The sequence below is a fragment of the Lipophrys pholis genome, assembly GCF_963383615.2.
Source record: "Lipophrys pholis genome assembly, chromosome: 16".
Lineage (NCBI taxonomy): Eukaryota > Metazoa > Chordata > Actinopteri > Blenniiformes > Blenniidae > Lipophrys > Lipophrys pholis.
In genome coordinates, this window is record NC_137634.1 from 20,572,543 (window position 1) to 20,600,505 (window position 27,963).

Genomic DNA, 27,963 nt, shown 5'->3' on the forward strand with positions numbered 1-27,963 from the left:
TGGCAAACGATTCATAAAACCTTGTATTCAATTCGAAATCAAATCAAACAGAAATTAGCTATGATTCATTGAATCAAACAATCCTGATCCAAATCCAAAAATGATGCATTAAAGATGGCTGGCCTCTATTGACCTGGGCTCAGGAAGCCAGTCAGGATCTGGTGTGACGACCTTTTGCCTCCTGCAGTGCAATACATCTCCTTCGACCAGATTGTGGAATGTTGGTCCACTCCTCTTTAATGGCTGTGGAACTGGAGCACGCTGTCGTATATGTCAATACAGAGACCCCGATGAGGATGAAGAGCTTTCCTGAGATGGTTTCTGACAGTTTATGCAGAAATTCTTTGGTTTTTTTGAGTGTATTTCCTTTTATTGCGGCCAGCTTGAGGCCCACCTGTGCAATAACCCTGCTGTCTAATCACCATCTTGATATGAAACACCTGTGAGGTGGAGGGATTATCTCGCCAAAGGAGAAGCGCTCAGTAAAGGCCCCTGCATATTCCCTTTTTGAACCCATAAGAACAAGAAGAAAACTCGGCAGTGACGTCAGCCAGCTGCCGAAAAAAAAGCTTTTTCGGCAGGACTGTTCATGCTCCGATAAGAAGCTGCTGAACTCGCAGGCCACGCCCCCTCAAAGCAGCCACACGTCTGTGATGCGGCGTTTAAACTTTTCAACTGCACAGTTTATTTCTCGCCTCCAGTGCTTTCAGAAATACATTTCTCTGAACTGTTTCAGTAATAAAAGAGAGTTTTTGTCCGAGCGCCATGTTGGTCTGGTTTTAACTACAGGAGCTGCCAGCCGTTCGTGATGCATTCAGGTTCATCATGTAAGCCTGCCCTCCGACATTTTAACGAGCTGCGGCGCTCGTAGAGTAGCGATGTTACGAGCTAAATATGATTAAAATATGACTTAGTCATGAGCGAGCTGGAACACACATGCGCAGCACACGGCAGTGCAGAAGTTTCGGCAGTGCCGAAACAAATTCCTTAGGCCAGAGGGAGCTGGAAGAAGGAAATTACGTCATTTTGTTCGGCAGTACCCCGCACTGCCGAACTTTCGTCTGGTTCTTATGGAGTATGAAGAGGCCTTAACACAGATTTAGACAAATGTGTGAACAATATTTAAGAGAAACAGAACCTTTGTGTACAAAGAACAAGTCTCAGATGCAACAAACCAAAATGTTGCATTTGCATTTCAGTGTATTAATATATACACGTTATAATGTAACGTAATATCCAGCTCTTATTTTAGAAGTAATCATTACATCACAGTGTTCTAGTAGAAGGGAACATCGATGCTTTTTTGTTGTGTGACCCTGCTCAACACATTCTCAAAATACAGGGCTGAAAAACCGGTCTGCCTCCGAACTAATTATTTCTCTTCAAACTGCAGCTGACAGGTGGAACTGATATTTTTTCAACAGATTAACACGGCCTGCAGCATCTGCCACACCCGCCCACCAAAACAGCGTGTCTCTGGATAAACTGATGGGTGAATGAAACTCACCTTCTGGCTAAACAAAGACGCCCGACTCCCAAAGCCCTGCCCAACGTTTAGCTTTTTAGACTGTTTGATTAAAGTGGATCACTGTTTGCTTTGGTAGCAGGAGCTTTGTGACGCGCCTCCTGGAGTTTCTTTGAGCTTTCAAAAAGGGTTAAACATGTTTGTTCTGTAAAGCAGTTAAATTGCTTTTATTAAAATATTCAGACTATTAAAAACACATCAGAAAAGTCCAGTATAACCATTGGACATCCAGTAAAGCATCTTATCTTACGATACAGCAGTTTGAAAAAAACAAAACAAAACACAAACAAACAAAGAAAATAACAAAAAAACATTCCTCCAAAAAAATAAAAGCTGCAACCACAAAAAATATGCATCCCTTGGGATCACACACTCACACACTCACACATACACATTAACAAACTTGCATTGAAGACCACGGCTTATTCAACATACAAAATAATATAAATATATTTATGTACATGACCTTTAAAACAGGTTTGGCCTACAGCACAACATATCACATGAGTTATCGTTTTGAAACAGACATATAGGAAAATATGTAGCAATGTTAAAATACACCTCAAGTACATTTTTATAAGAGAATCATAATTTAAGTTCACACACATATATGGACACAAAGGCGTCTGGATTTTAGTGAAACTGTGAGGAGGCAGATGAAGTTTGTTTCCTCGGGCCAAATCAATGATCCATCTTCAGTTTCAGTCTCAACAGAAACTCTCCTAGTCAAATATTACATGCCAAACATGCAAGCGCGCGCACACATGCTGAACAATCACACAACCAAATTCATGTAAAATGAGAGCTGTCATTGTGAGAGAAGGACACACACAATGTTTTAACTGCAAGTTTCAGTGGAACACGACACCACGCGGCTAACGACAGAGCGAAGCAGGCAGGTAGCAGGTGTTTTCAGAGTCACACTCCTGGGGAGGATAGGTATATACACACACACACACACACACACACACACACACACACACACACACACACACACACACACACACACACACACACACACACACACACACACACACACACACACACACACACACACACACACAACAGGTGAACAACATTTCAAAAAGAATAAAGTTAGAATTTACAGTCTGTTTTCACAAGATAGGAGGATGAAGAAGCAAAGCAGAAAGGTCAATATTTGCACACACGCACACACGCACACACGCACACACGCACACACGCACACACACACACACACACACACACACACACACACACGCACACACACGCAGACACGTACTTCATCTCGGAGTCTTTTAAAGGGCTTCACCCTGTTGTTTCAGACATTGAAAAAAATAATAAAAAGAACAAAAACACCCATGTGCCACAATATTTTTTAACTTAATTTTTGAATCTGTTGGTCACACACTTCAAACATAGTCTTTTCTGTCATACCCTCCCCCGCCACTGGTGCTGCGGGGGGCAGAGTAGGCCATCCGAGGCGGCTTGTACTTCTTCTCTTTGGGTGGGCAGCTGCTGCACAGCATGGCCCCTCCGATCAGGAGCAGAGCGGCCGCGCCCCAGCCGATGTACAGGGATGCTCCCAGCTCCCTCCTCTGGCCATTGACCAAGAGCGGGCTGTAGAAATCCCGGATGATGACGTTGGCGCTCCAGGAGACGGGGATGAGAACCAAAAGGCCAGCGAGGATGAAGAAGATCCCGGATATGATCATCACCTTGGCCTTGGACGGCTCATCCTCGATGCAATTGGTGCACTTGGCGCCAACGATGGAGATCATGACCCCCAGTATCCCGAGAATGATGGAGATGATGGTCATCGCCCTGGAGGCCTGTACCTCTGGAGATAAGGCCAGCATTGAGTCATACATCTTGCACTGCATCTGTCCTGTGCTCTGCGTGACACAGTTCATCCACAAACCCTCCCAGATGGTCTGAGCAGTGATGATGTTGGCTCCAATGAAGGCCGACACCTTCCACATTGGCAGGGCGCAGGTCACTATGGCAAGGACGAATCCAAGGAATCCAAGGGCAATGCCCACAATCTCCAAACCCATCGACATGGTGGCTCTCTGTCTGGAAACAGGACAAGATTTAAATAGCGGGGCCGCAGATCGCCCAGCAAACGAAGCCCCTCCGAGCGCAAGAAAGAGGCTTCTGCTGTGCTGCTGTGAGTAACTGCGAGCACCTGTAAGAGGGCGTGATGTGGCTGTGGGATGCTGCCACGGAAACAAGAGATCCTTTATACTTCATGGGAGCGAGAGGAGGAGTCCCCTGGTGATGATGTCAAGGGAAACGCGTGTCCACACACACACACACACACACACACACACACACACACACACACACACACACACACACACACACACACACACACACACACACACACACACACACACACACACACACACACACACACACACACACACACACACACACACACACACACTAGTAAGGACTGGATGGAGGCAGGGCAAGAAAGGAGAGATGTAACAGAGGCAGGGTGTGCCCGTGTTTGGTTGCAAGGGGGTTGGGCTTCAGTAGATTAACTGGCTTGTTACTGTTTAAAGATGGCCTCCATGAGAACAACCATTGATTACCACATTGTGTATTTCTAAACATGTGTTAAGGCTTTGAGTTGACAATATGCAGAAAGCAAATATTGTGCAACAACTTTTCACTGAAATAGCTTTTAGTCTTTGACATGATTATGCTGAGTAGATTTGTTTTCAGACGGTGAACACTCTCTGTTTCTACGCGTTTGTCGTTCTTGTTTTGTAGAAAATAAATTGCTTCATGACTGTGATCCATTTGTGAATGTGTGTATGCTGCCATCGGAGCCCTGTGAGCAAACTACAGACCGACTGAATCGGCTTCAAAGCAGTTCACTACTGCCTCATTCTCCACCTGCAAAACTTTTGACAAGTTTATCTCTCTGGACTCTGGAGGGAGTGTGAATCTGTGATGGACTGGTGATCTGTGCAGCGCGTGCCCCGCATTTTTCATAGTTCGATTGGATCAGCTCAAAACCCCCAGGTTGGATAAATACATATAGAGGATAGATGCATGGGTGGAAGAGAGGAAAGCAAACGTTAACAACCTAACCATTTTCACAACACAATCTGTTAAGTGCGTCTGCTACAGAAACACATTGAAGGATCAATAGCGACAGATGATCCTGACGAGTTACTTCTACTTCACTGTTTAGCAGCAGTAAACAATAGTTTGGTTTGCCCTGGTTTAGAATTTGGAACTGAGTAAACTTGTTCCAGATGAACTGACGGGTTTTGGCCTCTCATGAGATGTGTTCAGGCCTGAGACCATTTAGTGCTTTTTAGACAAGTAACTAGATTTTGAGGACTATCCTTTGACCCAGAGGGATCCGTTGTAGAGTTACACAAAGCATTAAGCTCTACACAGTCCAGACCAGTTTTCTAAACAAATCGCCTCTTGAACTATTTCCTGTGTCTTATTCCTTTATGCACTGCTCTCAGATTGAGATGTTGGTCGTAGCTGAGAGTTTATGACTAACACATGACTATCTGCTCTGTTTGAATTCCCAGAAGAAGAGCTAAATAACTCTGATCTGACCCTGGTTACTGGTTAAAAACAAGTCATTAAAAAGCTTTGTTGACCGCTTGAAACAGTCACTCTGGCTACAAGCCAAGCCAACTTTTTCATCTTTATTTACTTCCTGCTTCCAGTGATGTGGGACTTTTTTTTTTAAACAGTAATGATTCGGTGTCAGGAAAACAATCGAAAAGCCTTTAGTGAAACTGGAGGAACTGCACCAAGAGCAAATATGAGCAGAGAGAAAACACAGCAGGCGGGTTCTCAGACACCTTTAGCATACAGACAAGATGATCTTCTTGGTTTCGTTAAAACTCTGTCCAAACACTTCTGTGAGCTCACCATATGATGAACTGAACAGGTAAAAAAAAAGAAAGAACATTAATTAAAAATTCGAACAAATCTCATGGTATTTGTTAAAATGTGCAATTGTATTTGGATGAACATGGGTGAATTTATAGTTGAACGGGTATTTGTTGAAATAAAATGTGATTCAGTTATTTCATAATAATCATTATTCACAAAAAATGTCAAACAAATTAGATTTCCATTAGATTATTCTGCTTAATATCTATAAAGTAATTATAACTGGGTTTGATTAAGAGGCTAATTCAGTGCTTTTGGCCTCCATACAAATAAATGCATCAAAACAGTTTGTACTCGATTGTCCTCACATTTGTGCACTGGACCTGTCACTTGAAAGTAAAAACACAAACAAACCTGGCAGGTGATCAACAAGGAGGCTGTTTGTTGTTTCATCAGGAGGATCTCCATTATACTTTCTCTTGTGTTTATGTCATAACATTAAATAGTGCAGCTCTTCTGAGGTAAAGGCCAAAAAGCCTGTCGGCAGCCTTTTCCTGTGTAATCATATCAAATGTCTTCTCTGTTAAAGAATGTACTATACAAACGGATACACTAACAATTAACAACAGTAAATAAAAAAGTCATAAAATAACAACAAAGAAACTATTCAGCATTATAAAAACTGCAATACACTTTTGTTTCCTCCATTAATTCCAATCAGGTAGTTTTGTAGCTTGACTCTTATCAAGTATGTGATAAGCATGTTTATTGTATCTGTGAAGGAGTCAATTATTTTTGATACTACTGATTAAAGAGACTAAAACCTGCAAACATGATAAGACATGAAGGAACAGTATTGTTGAAATAAACCTTTTTTGAACTCTAAAACTATATAAACCTCATTGAACCTCATAAAACGTCCTACAAATAAACCACTACGTCACGAAAAGTTGTACAATTGGAGTTTTTCTTAATGATAAGTTGAACAATATTACCTGCCGCTGAGAGCAGGCTTATCTTGTGTTTTTCAGAAGAACTGAAACCAGTAAAGTAATGTCATGGCGCAGCGCAGGCTGACCGCTCAATATTTGACTATTCAAAATAGGAAAAAGTTGGTATCTGTGGTCTAGACTCCGACTCAGACGACAGAGGGAATTAAACTTCCTCCTCATGATGACAATTGTAAACATTTTCGACCTGCTGGATGGATATATCACACAAAAAGACAACCGTGCATTTCTGTACACAACAATTTTTTTAAGCTTATGCTTCCTCCTTCTCCTTTTTCAACACGTTTTCTACTGCAATGTATCAGGTTTTTATTTTTAAATTCTACTTATTAAGTTCAAAATAAAGCAAAAATGAAAATGAATGAAATTAAATTAAATGAACGCACACCAAACAACATTAGTAAGTCAAATTGTGATTTCCATAACTCATACATGAGAAATGTTTAGGGAAACTTAGGGGACACTGAAGGTCAGTTAGATAATTCTATAAAAAGAAATGGTGAAACATACAGATATTTAGTTTTACACCACTTTGTAAAATTAACATGTTTTTACATTATCTTTATACTGGCTTTAAAGTAACTCTATACTTTATTTTAGTGAGTGCCTTATAAAAGCTTAAAATGCATTTTTTTTAAACATAAATACAAAAATGAATGCTGATGGATTATATGACGTAGTACTCATTATCAGTGACCATATGACTAGAATTTTCTTCCTTTTTCTTCCTATAAACTACCGAATCAAAGCCTGGTCACGATGCTAAGATTGTCTTCTCATTTCTCTTGAGTACTGAAAAACAACTCATATAATGTTTGAAAATCATTTATTTCCATTGTAATTTCTTTTTAAATCATCAGAAGATCTGTACACAAAAAACAACCAAACCAACAAAACAAACAATATAATAAAAATAAATGATATTTCACAGCAATAAAGTTAAAGACAAACGTTTCAAATACAGTAAAAAATGAATGAACACAAAACATTCAGTGCTATGAAATGTGATCCAGATGAAAAGTAAAACAAAAACAAAAATAAAATAAAAATGTTCATTTGAAACAAAGCAACTTTATATGACTTTCTTTAGTCTTTTCAAGCTCCACTTTTCTTTGGACCTACATGTGAGCTCGACTGTTACTTAGCCCATGTGTGTGTATTATAACAACATCCAGAAATGTATCTTACAAAACTCCTTCAAATGTCTCTATTTACTTTTGTATGAAATTTACTATTTGCAGACTGCTCACAATGATGAACATCCACAACAGATAACAATAAATATAGAACACAACATTGTTTTTCTTGGTTACATCTTCTCAATTCATCACATTCTTCTTTTAACCGTATTTTGCCCTTTGATAATACACTCCTCCTCTGTCATGCAAATGAAAGTGATGTGTAAACAATACCATCGAGTCTCGGTGAATATCTTCCAAATCTCCCTGGAAGAGTCAAAAACATCTAAACAAATTTATGGCATTTAACATCTACAAAAAGTCATTTTTTTCTTTTAGCTGAACAAAAGGATACCACCATTGTACCTGTACAAGGAAATCAATAGTGAACAAATAAGCAGGATAAGCATGAAAAGTCCTCACACGTAGTCTCTTCTGTTGTAGGAGCTCTGAGCCGTCGTCGACATCGGCGCCGCAGAGTACGCAAAACGACTCTGGGGGTGTATGCTGTACCGTGCTGGCTTCTCTTCTCTTGGAGGGCAGCTGCAGCAGAGAATGGACCCCCCAGTCACCAGCAGGGCTGCAGCAGCCCAACCTAAATACAAAGCCGCCCCGATCTCCATCTTCTGCCCCGAAGGGATGAGTGGACTGTAGAACTCGACCACGATGGTGTGCGCTGACCAGGAAACGGGCACCAGCTGGGCCAGAGCCGCCGCAATGAACGCCGCCCCGGAGGAGATCATCACCCTGGATTTGACCCCCTCTTCCTCAATGCAGTTGGTGCACTTTGCCGCCACCATGGAGAGGAGGAGCGCCACCACCCCCACGATGATGGTGACCACGGTGAGCGCCCGGGCGGCCTGCAGGTCCTGAGGCAGAGCCAGCATGGAGTCGTAGACTTTACACTGCATCTGTCCCGTGCTCTGAACCACGCAGGTCATCCACAGACCCTCCCAGTACACCTGAGCCGTCACGATGTTGGCGCCGATGAAGGCGGAGACCCTCCACATCGGCAGAGCGCAGCTGATGATACTGAGCAACCAGCCCACCACTGAGAGCGTGATACCGGCCAGCTCCAGTCCAAAAGACGCCATCGTGACCCTTTTCCCTCCTCTTGATTCAAATTCAAGTTAAGTTTCCTTTTCTCAGTTGGTCCTTCTGGTGGGTCAGATAATGCAATAATTTGTCCTTTGAGCTCCTCTTTGTTGGTGTTTCAGCAGCTTCGCGCGCTCCTGAGGTAGTTGCGACCACTGCTGGATCCACAGCTGTCGGTTTGCCACTTGGTCCGTCCGCCTCGATCTCTCCGCTCGGTGTACGTGTCTGCTCAAATGTTTCCTTCCGGTGATCTGAAGCTCTTATTGAGTCGATGATCTTAATCTGTATTTATTAACCAGAGGTCTGTCCCTCCTGGGAGATGACATCACTCGCCAATTCAAACCAATCAGATGAGCGTTGGCTTCGTTTACCACATGGGTGTGTTGTTGAGAATTTCTGAGTCTTTCTTTTTTTTCTTTTTTTCAAATGACAACAGTTTTTATGGCTTAACCTTTTGCCCATGGTAGCCCCGGGTGTGTCTGTTTTACTGCTGCCAGTAGGTAATGAGTGGCCAGAGCAGGCCTTGTTATGTGGTTGATAGGTGACCACACAAGACCGTAACAGATACACAAACATGCTTTCTACTCCACACATGTGTGGAAGTGGTTTGTTCATGTGTGGAGCAGGTGATTGCCGGCAAATACAGATGAAGGTGGGAGAGGGAATTCTATTCAACTGTACCTGCTGTTTTGGATATATATTCCTGGCTCCATTTATGTTTACTTGAAATGTCTTGTGAATTTATAGCCAGACCCATAACATGATGTGACAGTTTTTATAGGAGAAACATGATCCATCTGTACTGGGCCACACACTCAATAAAATGTGAGTTAATGACAAACCACAAGAGCTAAAAACACATTTTATAGATGTGTGACTGATCCTGTGAACTATACTCATCTACTGCATCTTTGTTTGTTTTTTTATATCTATGCCATAACTGGAGATGACACAATGTCTGTGCTCATTTAAAGACGCCTAAGAGAAAAGATTTGTTCGAGGAACCGAAATACGTGCAGAAAACCAATACAGGGGCAGAGAAAACATGCAAACTCAAGCCAGAAAAAACCCAGACAGGAAATGAACAGTGGTGTTTTCAAAATGTGAGAGCAGAGTGCAAACCACGACATCAAGTCGATTTGTTGGTAATCCTTCTGTACGCATAGTCCTCACTCATTAAAGAAACAAAGCTATTAAAAAGAGTAACAGATATACAAAACTGATTTATTGGATCAGAAATGTGACAAACAGAGAAGACATTTGGTATCCAGAGAGGCTGCACAATGCAGTAGATACTGTTTCCTGTGTATCACACTTATTGACACACTTAACAGTGTGTGTGTGTGTGTGTGTGTGTGTGTGTGTGTGTGTGTGTGTGTGTGTGTGTGTGTGTACATGCGCACATTATCACACTTTATCATTAGTCAACAATGTTTCTGTTAAAAGAAAAGGCACAGTGACCACAATGAGATAAAACCTATAAAATCTTTCAGTTTATCTTGAATTCAGGAAGTAAACATTCAGTCAGTTAAATCTTTACTGTGATTCCTGCATATCGGTGAGGTTAAACAGGAAATACATTCAAGTATATATCTATCTTTTGTAAGGATTAACAGGAAACTACATATTTCTTCTTGGTCAGTCACCTAATGCAATAGAAACCTCAGAGAGAAACTGCAAACAGCCATAAAAAGCAAACTAGATAAGAAATTCTATCAAAAATAACCCAATATCTCAAAGCCTTTGTGTGTCTGCAGATTTGGAAGCAGCTACTTTCAGATTATGTTAACCTCTTTTTGTGTTGGCCCTTGGTTTCTGCATGCCAGGGTCTGCAGTTTAACCAGTCAGGAAACAAGTTGCTCATTAACTGACGTCCATGCCCTGCAAAGCCTAGCCTGGAGAATATTAGGAACGAGTTACTAAGGTACAAATGTGTGTACTATAAGAGGCGTGCATACTGTGTGTACTGCTGAGGTTACTGAAATCAATTAAATTCCAATATAAGATGCATATGGAATTTCTCATTCAGGTAGTTTTGGGGTTTTATTTTTTTTTTCTCTTGAAATTTGATGTATTAAACATCAGTAACTTTCATATTGTTTAGAAAAAAATTGATATATACAGATATATATATAAAAAAAAAAAATAATAATAATAATGCTGAGTCACCCATTTCTCTTTTTCCTCATGTGACCCATTTGAAACGAATGGTAAAACTACAAATGTAGGCCACAAGCCAGACCAGAAACCCGTTAGAGATTCATTTGTATTAAAAACAAAACTCAAGAGTTTTTGGACTACCTGGCTTGACAAATAGTTGATTTCACTTTTAAACAGCACTTCTTATAAATACTATTACTGACATTTTTCCATGTACCTAAACTGGCTCAGTTTGGGGAGTTTTGCCGTCCAGTTTTATCTGTCAAAAGAGTTGATAAATGAGTCTGAGTTACCAGAAGGATTCGTGTTTCCTTGTTGTTTTCCTCTCTGTGTGCCAGAGGATTTGTGGGAACATACAAACAGTCGATCTTTTATCATGGGAAGCTGGAAGTGTTGAGAGCTTCTTCTGGGGGCACACTGCAGGAACAACAGCCTTATCTATTTGGTTGTCTGCCAAAGAAAGCTCAAATAGTGACTGCATAGGCCTGTGACGACTACCAACACACAGATCACCGTAACCTAAATACAGGAACAGTTAGAAAATATCCTTCTGAGTAGAAGTACAAAGGTGGATCTAGTGATACTGAAATAAACACACCATGCATGCAGATCACCTGACTCAGGTGTTGTCTTTCAGTGCAGAAATGTAAACGGGCTCTGACAGGTTGACTGATTTAGAAGGTTTGCACAATAGTCAGATGCAAATGAAAACAACAATGGGTCAACATCTACAGGTCTGGAAGGGAAGCAGGTGTTAGATTTCAGATCCGTATAAAGTACAAAGCTGTTAAAGACCCAAACTAAATCTGAAAGTTTGGATAGTTGAGTAAGGTTCTGTTTACCTGACAATGATTACCTCGAAACTTCAGAAAAAATTCCCGTACACGTGGAAATACCAGAAATGCTGTGAACACTCTCGTTTACATGCCAGGCCACTAGTTTGTGCCGTATTATTTGTGATACAACATGCAACCAGAAAACAGTACAATGGAAACTTCCTTTGTCGTAAAGTCCCACTCTGGTGAATGAAAGAATAGAAACCCAGATGATGGGGTAGAAAATGTACATTTCATTGAAGAAGCGCTGTTCAAGCTGTTTTCAGTGATTCCCAATGCCATTGCCATTTTTTTCATATTCAAATAATCCTAATTATAGTCAACAAAAATGAGCAATGTGCAAAAAGTTGACTATTTTTTTAAGGCAACCATCGCTGCTCTATATTGTTCTTGGCCTTCTCTGTCCACTTTATCCAGACCTGTCTTACAGAGGACTGGAGCCTGTCACAGCAAACACAGATGAATTACATCATAAACAGCTTGGTAGTTCATTGTGGGGCAAACACTGAGACACAAACAATCGCTCACAATGAGCTTCTTACACCAACAGCCAGAATGGAGTCAATCATTAAACCTGAGATCCTGAGAAAACTCTCACAGGCTCAGAAACAAGTGCAAGCCGCCACCCTGCTGCCCGTCTGCTCCACTATCACAGAAGTATTGATGCATTTGATTGCATTCCTAAACAGTTGTTAGACTGCCTGTAAATGCCTGTATGGGAGAAAAATGACATTTCCTTACATTGCACACTGTGATCATATCTGCATATGCCATCAACAATGATAAAAATCCTTTCAGATGAATTAATCAGTTAAAATGAGCGCCTTGTTAAATTCATATAAGACTGGCACACAATTAAACATGTGTTCGTGTGTCAACTGATTTCCAAACGTAACAAGCAACAGTTATTTTAGGTGAGCTCAACCTGAAGTTAAGGCAAGTCACTAAAGGCGAGTACTCGTACTGTTAAAAACCCATTTCTAAGATACATTTGAGATCATTGAGGATCGGGACACTATTTGGTGTTTTGACAGAGGAGGATGGTAACTCAAAGGTTACAAATTGACAAGCATGAAACTTGCGCACAGATACGACCGAAACTGAAACACCCCCGTCAATCCTATTAAAGATAGTAGAGCTCTTAACCTGCCCGGCCTCTATCGGGATGAGTGAGCAGCAGTTAAATGTTATGGAAACCGTTTGCCTGACTGAGCCTCATAAACGTGCTACACCCCATGTTTAAACATTGCAAACTAAATGAAAATGCACACACATACACACAAGCTGAGACATTGCACTGACTTACACTCATTTCCTGCAAACTCTTATCAATAGAATAACTACTGTTTGACTTCAGTAGCTTTAATCTAACTCGACGTTTGATGTAACCTAAAAACACCCAATGGTTTCAGAGTTTGATGATTAACACTCTGGGGGCTTGAAATCCTAATATATCGTGAGTGTGTTAACAGGTTTATATGCCCACAAAGTAGGTCAAACACACACACACACACACACACACACACACACACACACACACACACACACACACACACACACACACACACACACACACACACACACACACACACACACACACACACACACACACACACACACACACACACACACACAAATTAATTTATTGTCTCGTTTCTGATTGGCTGGAATCTGGAATTCCCCTGGCAGCCTGTCATTCAGTCACAACCATGCAGCCGGTGAATGGCGATTTAGTCTCTTTGTCTCTTTGAAGTGCTTTGAATGTCAGTCATCGATCACCTGGTCAAGCCACACTGTTCTGTTAGAACTTTGTGAGAAATTTTTGTTTTTATTTTCAGGATTTATTGTTGAAATGTACCAGCAATTTTCTGGGATGCAACACAAAAGTATCTAGGAAGAACACAGTAGTGGTCAGCACTCTCACCTCACAGCAAGTTCATTTGAATAACAGGTTTGGTGGAATTTCTGGGCAGTTTGCTTGTTGTTAAACTCACTGTAGAAAATGACAGACATGTTCACGCTCCAGGAGGTGCTGCCTCCTATTGGACCAAGTGGGGAACTGCTGGCAGAGGGAGGACCAAACTTGAGAGGTCAATGCTTTTCTTTCAAGTCTCTATTACAACAGTTAAAAGCAGGAAAAGCCAGACATGTCAAAGACGATGTTCATCGTCTCACTCACTGCTCTTTGTTGCCCTTTCTTGCTGCACCCATCAGCAGCTTCACATCAAGTCCAAGCTCTTTTACTGTGATCTTCTGTGAACAAAAGGTCTTGTGTGTTCACACTTAGTCAGTCCTAAGTGTGATTCCCAGAACACACACACACACACAGAGTCCGAACATGACAGAGCTTTACTTTGACCTTTAACACCGTGAAGTGTTGTAGTTTTATCAAACATTATTCTCTGTATATTGTTTTGCTCACAGCCTATCATCATGTTGTAAAATGACAGTTTGATTTCCCTCATAATGTGCCTTAAAAAGGAATTACTGGAAGACAGTTGAGCAATAGCATTCTGCATATTCATACGTTTACTCCTGTAGCATTTCATCAATAGTTTGAGCAGGTGTAATACAATAACGTCACTGCAGACGTGACCATATTTGGGCAGTCCAAAGCGGTTGTCACAGGCGATGAAGTCACTCACAACAATACTCCACCCACCTGCAGGTTAGGCGAATCTTGCGGGAGGGGATTGAGAGAGGACAGGTGAACAATGATATGCCCTTTAACAATAATGTGTTTTTTTATTATCTAATAAAATGTGTATTTTCACCCAGCTTGTGCAGTAAGGTTTGCTTGTGGTGCCACATGTGAAAGAGAGTGATGTTTGTTTTTGTTAAACACTACACAGGGAGGGTAAACAGGTTGTTGGCTGGTGGAGTTGTCCATGAGACTTGAAGAACAGGAGCTGCCTTCCCTCCATGGCTCCTCCTCTTTCACCTCTTATGTACCGACTCTGCTTCATATCCTCAGTCATTCAGCAAACTGATTGACAGAGAGATCACCTCCATCACAAAAGACAGACAACCTTCAGCCGCTCCAGGGGAAGAATTACATCACAAAGAGACTGTTTCTGAAAAGAGGAAGAAGTTTCATCTGAAGAAACTCAGAGAAATCCACAATGGTGTCTGCTGGGTTCCAGATTCTGGGTACTGCTCTGGGGATCCTGGGCTGGATTGGTGCCATCATCGTGTGCGCCATTCCCATGTGGAAGGTCACTGCTTTCATTGGCAGCAACATCATCACGGCGCAGACCTCCTGGGAAGGCATCTGGATGAACTGTGTGCACCAGAGCACTGGCCAGATGCAGTGTAAAGTCTACGACTCCATGCTGGCCCTCAGCTCTGACCTGCAGGCTGCCCGGGCCCTGATGATCATCTCCATCATTGTGGGCGTCATGGCCATCCTCCTTGCCATCGCCGGGGGGAAATGCACCAACTGTGTCGAGGACGAATCATCAAAAATGAAGGTGGGCATTGCATCTGGGGTCCTCTTCATCATAGCTGGGATCGTCTGCCTCGTTCCTGTCTGCTGGTCCGCCCACACCATCATCCGAGACTTCTACAACCCGCTCCTGGTCAGCGCCCAGAAGAGAGAGCTGGGAGCCGCACTGTACATCGGGTGGGGAGCAGCTGCCTTGATGCTTATCGGTGGGGGGATGCTTTGCAGCAACTGCCCACCTAAAGACGGGGAATCCTACACTGCGAGGTACAAAGCTCCCCGGTCCGAGGCCTCTGCACCGTCGTCTGAGAAAGGTTACGTCTGATACAGCTCCAGTGAAAAACAACCTCCACAATGGAGCATTTATGGGACAGAAGCACTGTTGGTACTGTCGGTTGAAACTTCAGGATCTGAGCTTCTCCTCATGAGCGTCTTGATGACAAAAGAGAAACCACACCCAAAGGAGAAAACCAGTTGTAAAGGCTTATTCCATGGGTTTACTGTATGTGTTTTATGAATATTAGCTAACCTTTTCTTGTTACTACACTTATTCCGTTTTTTATTTTTATTTTTTATGCTTATGTATGGTTATGTGGATTGTCTTTATGAACCATGTGTATGAGATTCATTATGTGAGTTTTACTGTAAATAAATTTTTTTTTAATTGTTTGTGAATCTGAGCTACTTGTCTTTGCCCTTCAATTTCACACAGTACAACTTATCTATTGGTCTCAAAATTATATAAATCAAACAAATTAACTTACTGAATGTATTTATATTTTTAACCTTCCTGTTTTTACTCACTGTCTGAGGCATAGATGTTAACGATTTGCTCTATTACCCGAAAACCTGAATCTCTTCGATAGAAAAAACACCCCAACGGTACTTTGAGAAGCATCTATTGTCTGACTATCCTGTTAATCAGGTTTAGGTGCGGCAAAGAGGGAAAGAAAAGAGGACAGCAAAATGACTGGAAACCTGTTCTTTGTTCGAACTGTGAGCCTACAGGCAAAGGAATTTGCACTTTGTGTGGATTCGAAAGATAGGGCTGGAAGAGGAGTAAAAATTACTTCCCCTCGTCTATGAGATTTAAGTTTAAGAGATTAAACTTAACTGTAGTCATGCAGATCTCATGTTTCATGATGAATCGCCTCTAAAATCTTCTCAATACCACATCGAAGTCAAATAGCGAGGCTACCTTGGTTTGTCTCCTGTTTTTTCTTCTATTTTGAAAGTATCCAACACCAAGTCATGTTAAAAAGGGGACATCAGAGGCCAGTCCTCTGTTTCTGGTTTTCTTGCGCTTCCTTTGAAAAGATTTTAGCTGAACATGCTGAAAAAAACCCTCAAGTTTCGAGTGCATGTTTGCTCAAGGTTTCGAGATGACCTGTGTGTGTGTGTGTGTGTGTGTGTGTGTGTGTGTGTGTGTGTGTGTGTGTGTGTGTGTGTGTGTGTGCGTGTGCGTGTGCGTGTGCGTGTGCGTGTGCGTGTGCGTGTGCGTGTGCGTGTGCGTGTGCGTGTGTGAGCACAGCTGGGATCTACGGCTATTGTTTCCTGTCTTAAAGCCTTGCTGGAGGTAACAAAGCCTGTATGCATGGGAACAATGAAAAGAGAGAGAACAAGGGTCGTGGATATCACTTCTCAGTTTTCCCCCTTTGTCCAGTAAGGACAGAAACTCCACCCTGAGAGTTTGAACCACAACGGGAGGCATTTATCTTCTCACAGTCGGACCTCAGTGCCTCACAGCACACTAAACGTCCTCAGCTCGGTAAGGCAGCGTTATTAATCCAACAGTGTTTCATTTACAGACAGTTTGATCATCTTTAATGCATGTTTCTTTCTTCTAGTATCTTGTGCAGAAGTTTGAGGCTGCAGGGGCATAACCATGGCTTCACAGGGCCTCCAGATCATGGGTGTGCTGCTGGCCTTTGTCGGCTGGCTTGGAACAATCATCACCTGCGCCCTGCCCATGTGGAGAGTCACCGCTTTCGTCGGGGCGAACATCGTGACCGCTCAGGTGATCTGGGAGGGCCTGTGGATGACCTGCGTGGTCCAGAGCACGGGCCAGATGCAGTGCAAGGTGTACGACTCCATGTTGGCTCTGCCTCAGGACCTGCAGGCCGCCCGGGCCATGGTGATCATCTCTGTGATCGTCGGGGTGTTCGGCGTCCTCATGGCCATAGTCGGCGGGAAGTGCACAAACTGCATGGAGGACGAAGTAGCCAAGGCCAAAGCCTGCATCGTGTCTGGAGTGATTTTCATAATAGCTGCTTTGCTGATCATGATTCCAGTGTCGTGGTCGGCTCACGCTGTCATCAGAGACTTTTACAACCCCCTGGTGACTGCGGCTCAAAGGCGGGAGCTCGGAGCTGCTCTTTATATCGGTTGGGGGGCCGCGGGGCTGCTGCTGCTGGGGGGAGGGCTGCTGTGCAACAACTGCCCCCCTAAAGACAGCAGACCCTACATACCTGCCAAATTCGCCCCTGCGAGAACCGCATCGTCAAATGTGGACTATGTGTGAGTCTTTTTTTCAACTTTCTGTGTAATAGATGCAAAAACAGATTCATTCCTCAAACCTCAGGAGTTTTATTTGTACGGTCAAGTTCCATATTTTCTATAACTGACGTATCTTAATGAACAGTTCCTGTCTTTGGTTTTTAATGTGAATCTTTAAAAAAATAAAAATAAAAAAAATTCTTATTTTCACTGATCAGTGAACAGTCTGTGAACATTTCTGAAATGGAGTAAAATGATACTTCTCATCTCAATACAAACAAGCTCTTAGGTTTTGTTTTCCTTTAACACGCCGACAATGACCCACAGCGTTGCTGCTGTCACACATCCATCAAAGAAGAAAGGTTTGGTATAATAATATCACCATATTCTTAAACTGTTGGTCAAATAATTTTTAGAAGTGTTAAACGTTGGTTATTTTCTTTTTAATCAATGATAGCCAGTACCATTAAGAATTAGCCTGAACAAAAGAGTTTTGATCAGAAAAGGATTTCAATTATTAGATTCATAAGCTCTAATTTTCCTTGTCGGAGCAAATGCAGTTTCCTATGGTTTGTCAAAGTTTGTCACAACCACCATCTTGACTGATTGCGTTTAAACTGAATTTGATAATGGAAAATACATGTGAAACTCTTTGTTTGATGTACTGATGACTGCCAGACTTCCTGTTGTCCTCAAATAAAGCTTCTTTGTTCATACTCCAGCTCACTTTTTCCTTCCTTTGCCTGCAGAAATGAAAAAGAAACTCACTAACGTCTCATGATAAAGCATGCAGGAATCCACAGGCGTTTACTCCCGAGACTTTGCTGTATCTGGTGGAGATGTTTGCCATGCTGTAATCAACGGCTCCATTATCAGGACGCTGATTTACAGTTTCTTTCTCGGGCAAAATAGATGTCGGTGTCAGAGGCAACACTGTGCTGTGTATGGTTGGAGTCATGTTGCTAAGGAGCTGTTTTATATCTGTAGAGAATGGATATTTGCACTTTGCTCAGTAAGAGTACATCTGCCAACTCCTGTCAGCACGATTTATCCAGGTCCTCTTTAATGGTTTTCTTTTTGTGTACGGATTTTTGGTTGCACCCAGTCTGACAAGAGAAACAGTGCAGCCCTGTAATTATTAACCATTGTTCAGCTGAAGTGGACACAATCAGACTTTTTTCAAAAAGGGTCCTCAACAAATATGGTATGGAGAATTTTTCACAAGCGTCTCGAGAAGCCAGGATAAAATTGTGAATGAATTGAGTTGCATTTTAATGCAGAATAGCTGAACCTAAATCAAATCTTTTTTCTATAATTAAATTGACCTGATGTGTCTATAATGCACGCTCTTCCTTTGAGACTTAATCACTAACAACACTTGATTTTACCTGTTAAATGTATGTTTTTTATAAACAAGTATGTTAATATCTTTAAACAGGGTCATTAATAAAGATACTTTGTTCTATTCTTCTAAATAAACAATTTCAAATCATACAAACAGAACTGATGACAAAAATATCTTTTATTGTCACAAATAAAACATTGAAAATTAAATTTAATCATCACATTACAAACACAAGTTATGTTTTAAGTGCTTTCTGTTGCAAAATATTTCTCAAAAATGAGAAGAATTCAAGTGAACACAGAAATCCTTATACAAAACAATAAAAACAAATAGCATAACTACATCCTCGCTGTATTATTTTAACATACCTTTGAGTATCAGGTATCGTTCGGAAACAGGAGATCACATTGTGTTAGTCAAAGGTTGTTAGTCAGAATGCAAATCTAGACTTGAAAAAGCAGGTGAAGTCTGGTCCTGGATGAGGTGTGCTGCCTCTAATGCGATGCAGCAGTTCAGACAAATTCCTTTCCGGGTGTTGTAGATTTTGGTGGGGAATATTTGGCCCCATTATAGTGGTCTCTCCTTGCTGGGCACTGACAGCAGAGGAGAGCGCCACCGATCAGAAGCAGTCCCGCTGCCCCCCAGCCCAGGTACAAGCAGGCGCCCAGCTCTCTCCTCTGAGCATCAGGCACCAAGGGGTTGTAGAAGTCCTTGATGATGTTGTTAGCGGGCAGAGAAACAGTTACAAGACACAGCGCTCCACCCAGGATGAAGAAAACGCCTGAGGAGATGGCCACTCGCGCTTTCGCCACTTTGTCTCCAACACAGGTGGTGCATTTCCCCCCGACAACAGAGAGGAGCAGGCCGAACAGAGAGGAGAGGATGGCGATGACCACCATGGCCCGTGCTGCCTGGAGGTCAGGAGGCAGAGCGAGGAGGGAGTCGTAGACCTTGCACTGCATCTGACCCGTGCTCTGCACCACACAGGTCATCCACAGTCCTTCCCAGATTGTCTGAGCCACCACGATGTTGTTCCCAATGAAAGCAGACACCTTCCACAGGGGCAGCATGCAGATCAGTATGTTTCCAATCCATCCTAGCACCGCAAGCCCGACACCCAGAATCTGCAGTCCTAAAGATGCCATCACTCTTTGCTGTTGTTACTCTTTTTCTCTTGCTGTGGTTCTGCTCTTCTTATGAGTGCCAACTAAAAATTTCTCTCGCTGCAGAGACGTTTTACGTGACTACAAAGCCCCCCCCCCCCACCACCATGTCACCACCCTCAAACCCTTCACCTCCGTCCTATGGGAGGGCTTGGCTCCACTGGTCAGATATAAACATCTATCAAGCAGCCTTTGACTTCAGTGGCGTCTCTCCCCCACAAAGAGGCCCTGCAGAGCCCCTGAAGAGCTCAGAGAATGAAAGGGAGCTTTAATAGTGTTGTTACATCAAAGATGTCCATAACTCAAACATAGAAACAGCATGAAATTACAAAAAACTGTTGTAAAATTAACCTTTTTCAATGGTGAGAGAGCAAATGTCAGATGTGTAGAAAGTCTCACAAATAACACATGGCTGCATATTAATATTATTTAAGGGAATAAAACCATCATTGCTAATTACTTGGAATAAAATCTTTCACAGGTCTCTATTTTATGTTTTTGTTTTGTGCATGGATGTTTGACACGTCCACATGAGTACATATGACAGACAGGTCTGCTGAAGCTCACAACGTAATGAACACAGGTCACCCAGCTTGACTTCTGTGCCACTAAAACATGATGAAATGTGGTGGTAAAGCTGACTTTAAGTGGCTGTTACTTGGGTTCAGTAGGAAGAATGAAAATATAAATGTTATTCTGATAAAATGCAAATGTGGAGACAATCAAGTTTAACTCAAGTCATCACAAGCACAAAAAATACACTGATTACAATCCAATGTGATCAAATGCAATATCTTAAAATATTACGAAAGAATTAAGGAAATATAGCTTTGTCTTGTGATTTGGGATGAATATAACAGATTAAATCACAATGTAATCTCTTCAACTGAAGACGTTTTTTTTTTTTTTTTAAATCAATGATAGCCTGTACTATTAAGTATTAGCATGAACAAATGAGTTTTGATCAGAAATGGACTTTGGCTGTTAGATTTATAAGATGTCATTTTTAAAATGTGTTGCAGTGAGTTTGTTGCATGTCTCTAGTTTCCTATGATTTGTCAAAGTTTGTCACAACCACCATCTTGACTGATTGCAATAAAACTGAATTTACTAATAGAAAATAAATGTGAAACTCCAACCCAACTGCCAGATTTCCTGTTATCCTCAAATAAATCTTCTTTGTTCATACTCCTGCTCACTTTTTCCTTCCTTCGCGTGCAGCCACACTTGAATGAAACATAAACTCACTAACTTCTCATGATATCTTCATATTTTCATGGTATAATTTAAGTTCAAGTTGGGTAGTTTATGTATCTGTAGCGGCAATCATCCAAACACATTCAGGTTATACAACGTTCCACTGGAGACTGAGCTGATGAGACTCACTAATTGACCACAGGTGTTTCTCATCAGGGCAACTCCAAAGAACCAACCAGAACCCAAACCTCCATGTGGATATAAAAGCTGCATGAGCGAGCTGCCTTCAGTTGATTTGTGAACTACATCAGACTTCTCCTGCCCTCTGACTGAGACAACATGACGTCTGCAGGTCTCCAGATTCTTGCCATTGCTCTGGCGTGCATTGGGTTTATGGGTGACATCATCATCTGTGCCCTGCCCATGTGGAAGGTGACTGCCTTCATCGGGACCAACATTGTGACTGCACAGACTTTCTGGGAGGGCCTCTGGATGAACTGCGTGAAGCAGAGCACCGGACAGATGCAGTGCAAGGTCTATGACTCCATGCTGGCTCTGCCTCAGGACCTGCAGGCGGCCCGGGCCCTGGTTGTGATCTCCATCTTGGTGGCGTTCATGGGAATCCTGCTTGCTGTGGCCGGGGGAAACTGCACCAACTGCATCGAGGACGAGCTGGCCAAGAGGAAGGTGGCGGTCGTTGCGGGGGTCTTCATCATCATTGGTGGGATCCTGTGCCTGATCCCTGTGTGCTGGTCTGCCCATGAGATCATCCGGACCTTCTACAACCCCATTATGACCGACGCGCAGAGGAGGGAGCTGGGAGCGTCGCTGTTCATCGGCTGGGGGTCTGCTGGCCTTCTGTTGATCGGAGGAGCACTTCTGATGTCTCACCTCTGCTCCCAGGACCAGCGGGGAAAGGACCGATACCCCTACAGTGCCCACTACGTGAGGTCCGGACCACCAAGCACCTCAGGACCAAGTGTGAATGCCTACGTTTGAATCTGCAACTTGTCGGACTGCACAACCGCAGCTTTGAGACACTGGACTTTAATCATTTATGGTGGATGCAAAATCTTATTTTATAGTTTTTTTAATAAAGTTCTTTTAAGTAAAATTTTTTTGCCTTTGTCATTTCAAGGTAGTCAAACTTCACTCATTTTTAAACTAACATGGATTTTGCAATTCTAACATGCAGCCTCTGCTCTGCTGAATGAGCACCAAGCTGTTCAAATGTGAGAAATGGCTTTGGCCAAACTTTAACACAAAGGGTTTTCAGTAGAATGACAGCCACAAAGGAAGTTCAAAATGCATTTTGACATTTGCACTTTTCACCATGGTGAGCAAAAGTCTTTGAAAACGACTCTACAATTGTCAAAGAAGCCACATTTTTTGCTTTGATCGGGTAGAAATGTAATCTCTAGTCTTTTGACCGGCCTTCATGTCTGGAAAGCGCCAACTTTAATGCATTCTTTAGTTTTTGGAAGGAACAATCTCTGCAGTCTGATCCTTAAGTCTCCATGGCAGGAAAAGAGCAGTTTAAGCTTTATTCAAAATGGCAGACTTAATTGTTGAAACAAGGGGTAATGGCTAAATTTTCATGCCATACTTTTTCTTTCCTCTTAAATCCTTTCATGCACTAATTGGCAAGATGTTGACTTATATTGATTTACTTTAGCTCATGGGGAAATCTCTGCATAAACCCATTTGTCTAACCTAATCTGTGCATACTTGGTAATGGTGGGCTTATTGTTCTGGTAAAACATTTAATGGACTCAAAAATACATTATAATTGCAATTTGTTTTTGATGGTGAGGAGTTACTCTAACATTTAGGAAACCTTGCAGAGGTCTCAAACTCAGACCCTGGAGGGCCTTAGCCCTGCATGTGTTCCATGTCTCCCTCCCCTGAATGTCCTGATGGTTCAGCACAAACCCAGACAAGCCGCTCATTGCAATCAGCTGTGTGGAAGCAGGGAGACATGGGGAAACATGCAGGACTGAGATTGAAACCCCTGAATGTGTTTTGGATAGTTGAAAGGATTACTGGCACATAATTGGGAAGTTCATCTTAAAGGCCCTAGCTTGGAATCAAAAATGGGATTTCTTTCCTTAAGCCCTTTAAGTCTTTCTCTGTACTATCCTGTTGTACCACTGCAAATTTCTCCACATGCGAGATAAAGGGATATCTTATCTTAAAATTCTGCCAGTAAAAAAGTCCAATGATTTGTTATAAATTTGGGGGAAAGTAAAGTCTAATGTGGATTATTCTTTACATTACTGGATGGGTACTTTAGTGCATTTAAACCTTGTTCCTTTAGTATTGAATCACACAAGTGTTTGTTTACATGATACCTTTTAACTTCTTTCTCCTACTTGTTCAGAATTCACTGTGAACAGGAATCAGGTCGAGCAGGAAATCCACAAACCAAGTCTCCTCCCTGTTGCTTCACTAATACCTGCAGTGTAAAAGAAAAGACGCACACTGCAAAACAAGTCGAGTGAAAGCTAAAATGGTGTCAACCAACGCTGAGGGTTGATTCCGTTGCTCCGGTCACTTTCAAACACTTGGACTATCTTTTGGACACCATGCAGACTCAGCTCGTCGGTGTGTGTTTGGCCATCATTGGATTTCTCGGCACCATCCTCATCTGTGGGCTGCCAATGTGGAAGGTCACGGCTTTCGTAGGTTCAAACATCGTCACCTCCCAGATCTTCTGGGAAGGTCTGTGGATGAACTGCGTCGTCCAGAGCACGGGTCAGTCTCAGTGTAAAGCCTACGACTCCATTCTGGCTCTGCCGCGGGACCTGCAGGTTGGGAGAGCTCTGATCTGCAGCTCCATCGGCGTCAGCGTGGTGGCCATCGGGCTCATCGTGGTCGGGGCAAACTGCACCAACTTCTTCCACTATGACAGGCGGCACAAAACCAACATTGGCCTGTCTGGAGGCGTGGTGTTCATAATCGCAGGACTGCTGTGCATTATACCTGTCAGCTTGACGGCTCACAACATCATCACAGGTTTTTTCAGCCCTGAAGCTATCGAGGAGAGGCGGGGCGAGCTGGGAGCCTCCATATACGTGGGCTGGGCTTCTGGAGCCCTGCTGGTCCTTGGAGGAGGGATACTGTGCAGCACTTTTGGATGCTGAGGACATGTTGCATTGGAAAGAAAGCAACAGTGACTGATGATATGATGAAGGTGATCATTTGCATGTGATGCCTTTTATTCTCCTTTAGAATTGCACTATTCCATTTTCTAAATGTGAAAATAATGTAACAAATCTATTCTTGTATGTTTCAAAATGATAGAAAAAGAATCGGTAAGAGTGCAGCTGATGTGTAAAGATTCTTTTCTTTTTAGGCAAACATCGGTGTTGATTCATCTTGCACTCCACATTGTTGACAGAAGAAAAAGACCAACGCTGTCCTTTTAACTAGAATCACTAATATTCATGATTGTATGCCTGTGTATAAATAAATGTTCTTGTATGTTTTACTTTGACCTACTTCTTTCAGTAACAGCACTCAGAATGTCTGAAATTAAAATAAATGATAAATAACAAACAGATTTAACATTCCAGTGTGATTGACCATCTCAGGTCTCATTTGATTTCTTCTGTCATTTTTTTTTACATCTTATCAATACATTTGATTGATGTGAGCTTCAACTTTTTACTTTTGCAACAATTTCTGTAAAATCTGCAAATCAAACATTTCTTCATATTTTATGTCTCAAAGAAATAGAGGGGAAAGCAATGTTACTGTAAAAGATGCAATGCCCAACTTCAGCTGCATCCTTAAAGGCCAGAGAAACTTGCTTATAGTTCAGCTTAGGGCTGTTTGAGTACTTTCTTTATTGACAGACCCTTTAAAGGTTGCCTCTCTCCAGACTGCATTTGCATTTCCATGTTGATCTTTGTGTCATCTGACTTTTTAAGTCTTTAAGGAAAACACCCGTGGAGCATCGGTTACTCTCTCTTACACCTGACAAGAGAAATGTTTTTGCAGAGTTTCTTTTCACAGAAACTGTGCCGGGTTTTGTATTTTTTGTGTTGACGGAGAGTAGCTTTGTTGTGTTTTTCTGGTTTTGCTGCAGCAGAACTGTGTATTTTCTTCTAAATGGGGGGTCAGGGCAGGATGATTGGAGGTCTGGCTTTTTGTCTCTTGGGTGTTTTAGGAGTGTGTTTGACGTGTGGGCTTCCAATGTGGCGGGAGACATCTTTTGTGGGAGCAAATATTGTGACTGCACAAACGGTAAGGCCATATGGTTTTTACATATTGATGGTTATGCTGGCAGGCAGATGTACTACTATCTATAAATGTTGATATTTGTTCCAAAATTACAGAATCAGCTAATTGGAAAAATCTGAATAAATTGATTCAAATCATTCTGTAATTTTCATTCCAATATTCATTACATTGAGTGACCGTATTGTTGGCCTGTTGAGGTTTACTCAGGATTAAAACTTTGAGAAACAATTGTGTGAGCAAGGTTTCCTTTACTACAGTTTGTCACAGATGTGCTCCTCCACAGGAACCTGTGTATTTTCCTAAGTTATTCAATTAAAAATTAAAGATTAAATTAAATATGGGGGCATTTTCAGGCTGATTGGCGACCAAGAAGTATAGAACTAGACATTATTACTTCAATTTATTGTTGAGGATATTTAAATGTAGATAAATGTTGCACTATGTGATATTTGACGGTGCTACGTTAATGTTTATTAGTGAATTCTTTTCACAGCTGAATCGCCTATCTTAAATAAACTGGTAGAGGTAGAATTAACAAAAGCAAGATGATGAAATAAATACAAAAACTAAACAATTAAAAGGTTTATTTCCATTCCGATCTCTAAATGCTAAAGAGAACTGTCAGTAGTGGTTTTATCTTTCAAATTAGTTTTCTGTGAACTGCTCACGTATAACTCTTGATACCCCTCGTGTATCTCCCTGACTAAATGATCTACATTCATCTCTGCTCTCCTGGATGTCATCATATATTGTGTCTTGTCCAGCTTACAAAATGTTAATGTTGGTCCTTATCTGTCTCTGAGGTGTGGGATGGTCTGTGGCTGCACTGCATTTTCCAATCAACAGGCCAAATGCAGTGCAAGAGACACACAACGTCCATCACACTGACCACTGACATCCAGGCAGGACGCGCCCTCACACTCATCTCCATCCTTTTCGGGATTCTGGGCTTCATCGTCACTCTCCTCGGAGGAGGAGTAGTCAACTGTAGCGGGGATCCCCCCGAACCACTGGAGCCTCCTTCCAATTCTTCCTCCAAAAAGAAGGTGATGACGCTGATGATCTGTACATTAGTTGCACAGATGCTACTTAAAAAAAAGCAATGACAAATGTAATTTATTGCTTCTGGACCTCCAATAAACCACAAATTACTACATGGTGTGATGCATGTGTATAATGTAAGTTTAGAGGTAATAGAGTAAGTTTCACTCTTTGTGTGACAGAGGTGGAAAATCTGCTTCAGGTATATTTTAAAATATAGAAATTCTGCATGCTTTGTCAGGTCTGCTGATGAATTTCCTTCAATAACAATGCACAGAATGTTGATCTGTGGATGTTCGATCCCTCTCACTCACACCTTGATGATAACACTCAATGCTTTTATACTGCTTGCATTTTCGTAGGTTTTCAGTTTGTACATTTATCAGGAGTTCAGCCTCCTTTGTTGTTCTCATTTTCTCTGCAAAATCCCGCAGTTACACACCAAAACACTGTATTTGTGAACCAGCTGACTTTCTTACACAGAACTAACTGGTCTCATTTTCGTATAATACTGATGCGGAAGACATGCAACATACTGACAGAAAAGGCCCAACAGGATTGAAATCAGGGATATTCTTGCATTTATCATTATCATTATTGTCATTTTCTGATGAATTTCACTTTGGTCTCTTGTTTGCTTTATATTGCCAGGTATGCTTACTGGGTGGAGTTCTGTGCTTGTTGTCTGGCGTCTTGAGCCTGATTTCAGTCAGCTGGTCAGCAGCAGCCACCCTCTCTTTGTACAATGACCCGTTTGTGCCCGCTGCCTTAAAAAGGGAGGTGGGCTCCTCCATCTACATCGGCTGGGCTTCCTCGGCGCTGCTCCTGCTCAGCGGCGCTCTCCTCTGCTTCGTCTGTGGGCGGGAGGAGAGACCTCTTCCCTCATACTACTACTTGCCGTACAACTCCAGCACTCAGTTCACTGACAGCTCATCCCGCATGGCTACCATGAGGGGGGATTTTATAAGACCAAACGACCCTACAATGGTGAACCTCACAGCTCAAGTGCATCAACAGGACTCCCTGAACTCAAGGATGGCTGGAATTTATAATCAAACTCAGAGGCGATATTGAGATCTGAGCAAGAGACTTTTGGCTGCATAATATCAAACAGATCAGTGTCAGCAGATAAGAGGACAGGACATATTTACGTATTTATAGCTATGCTTAACAAGAAACTCTTTCAAAATGTCTTTTTATAATGGAAGAATGTGTGTTATTTTCCTCTCTACTGATGTTGTGGTAAACACTAGAATGACAAAATGGAAAGTCACATTAATTTTCTTTTAGTTTTATTTCTTCATTTATGTTACCGGTGCAGTGCTCATTGATTAACATAAGAAAAAGCCATGTCCATCCTAAACAGTCTCATCTG

At 42.0% G+C, this 27,963-nt stretch overlaps 8 protein-coding genes across 10 annotated transcripts; 5 read left to right on the forward strand and 3 right to left on the reverse strand.

The window, feature by feature from the left end:
- Positions 1-2,594: 2,594 nt before the first annotated feature.
- Positions 2,595-3,598, reverse strand: LOC308121543 (claudin-3-like). Its single transcript, XM_080482818.1, has one exon. The coding sequence runs from the start codon at positions 3,565-3,567 to the stop codon at positions 2,917-2,919; it is 651 nt and encodes a 216-aa protein (XP_080338944.1). The 5' UTR covers positions 3,568-3,598; the 3' UTR covers positions 2,595-2,916.
- Positions 3,599-7,206: 3,608 nt separating this feature from the next.
- On the reverse strand, positions 7,207-8,662 carry LOC308121536 (claudin-4-like; the record flags this gene model as incomplete). Its single annotated transcript, XM_080482809.1, has 1 exon — positions 7,207-8,662. The coding sequence occupies one exon, from the start codon at positions 8,660-8,662 to the stop codon at positions 7,988-7,990; it is 675 nt and encodes a 224-aa protein (XP_080338935.1). The 3' UTR covers positions 7,207-7,987.
- Positions 8,663-14,315: 5,653 nt separating this feature from the next.
- On the forward strand, positions 14,316-18,317 carry LOC308121537 (claudin-like protein ZF-A89). Of its 3 annotated transcripts, none has more exons than XM_080482812.1 (3): positions 14,632-15,368; positions 16,765-16,869; positions 16,949-18,317. In XM_080482812.1, exons 1-2 carry the CDS (start codon positions 14,782-14,784, stop codon positions 16,793-16,795), a joined length of 618 nt encoding a protein of 205 aa, XP_080338938.1. In that variant the 5' UTR covers positions 14,632-14,781; the 3' UTR covers positions 16,796-16,869; positions 16,949-18,317. The 3 variants fall into 3 exon arrangements, with proteins under 3 accessions (XP_080338936.1, XP_080338938.1, XP_080338937.1); XM_080482811.1 differs by having other exon boundaries at positions 16,633-16,869; positions 16,949-18,310; XM_080482810.1 differs by lacking the exons at positions 16,765-16,869; positions 16,949-18,317 and adding an exon at positions 14,316-14,366 and having other exon boundaries at positions 14,512-15,770.
- On the forward strand, positions 16,987-17,622 carry LOC308121539 (claudin-4-like; the record flags this gene model as incomplete). The annotated part of the gene is made up of 1 exon (XM_080482814.1): positions 16,987-17,622. The coding sequence occupies one exon, from the start codon at positions 16,987-16,989 to the stop codon at positions 17,620-17,622; it is 636 nt and encodes a 211-aa protein (XP_080338940.1).
- A 1,137-nt stretch (positions 18,318-19,454) lies between the features above and the next one.
- Positions 19,455-20,087, reverse strand: cldn29 (claudin 29; the record flags this gene model as incomplete). The annotated part of the gene is made up of 1 exon (XM_080482815.1): positions 19,455-20,087. The coding sequence occupies one exon, from the start codon at positions 20,085-20,087 to the stop codon at positions 19,455-19,457; it is 633 nt and encodes a 210-aa protein (XP_080338941.1).
- Positions 20,088-21,641: 1,554 nt separating this feature from the next.
- On the forward strand, positions 21,642-22,301 carry LOC308121880 (claudin-like protein ZF-A89; the record flags this gene model as incomplete). The annotated part of the gene is made up of 1 exon (XM_080483406.1): positions 21,642-22,301. The coding sequence occupies one exon, from the start codon at positions 21,642-21,644 to the stop codon at positions 22,299-22,301; it is 660 nt and encodes a 219-aa protein (XP_080339532.1).
- Positions 22,302-23,755: 1,454 nt separating this feature from the next.
- On the forward strand, positions 23,756-25,769 carry LOC308121542 (claudin-4-like). Its single transcript, XM_080482817.1, has 2 exons — positions 23,756-24,495; positions 24,658-25,769. The coding sequence occupies exon 1, from the start codon at positions 23,888-23,890 to the stop codon at positions 24,443-24,445; it is 558 nt and encodes a 185-aa protein (XP_080338943.1). The 5' UTR covers positions 23,756-23,887; the 3' UTR covers positions 24,446-24,495; positions 24,658-25,769.
- LOC308121881 (claudin-4-like) lies at positions 25,416-27,662 on the forward strand (the record flags this gene model as incomplete). Its single annotated transcript, XM_080483407.1, has 3 exons — positions 25,416-25,550; positions 26,351-26,593; positions 27,240-27,662. The coding sequence occupies 3 exons, from the start codon at positions 25,416-25,418 to the stop codon at positions 27,660-27,662; spliced, it is 801 nt and encodes a 266-aa protein (XP_080339533.1).
- Between the last annotated feature and the right edge of the window lie 301 nt (positions 27,663-27,963).

Bases quoted from the DNA above. Each gene is read 5' to 3' on its own strand.
- LOC308121543 (XM_080482818.1), bottom strand. From the start codon at position 3,567: ATGTCGATGGGTTTGGAGATTGTGGGCATTGCCCTTGGATTCCTTGGA.
- LOC308121537 (XM_080482810.1), top strand. From the start codon at position 14,782: ATGGTGTCTGCTGGGTTCCAGATTCTGGGTACTGCTCTGGGGATCCTG.
- LOC308121542 (XM_080482817.1), top strand. From the start codon at position 23,888: ATGCAGACTCAGCTCGTCGGTGTGTGTTTGGCCATCATTGGATTTCTC.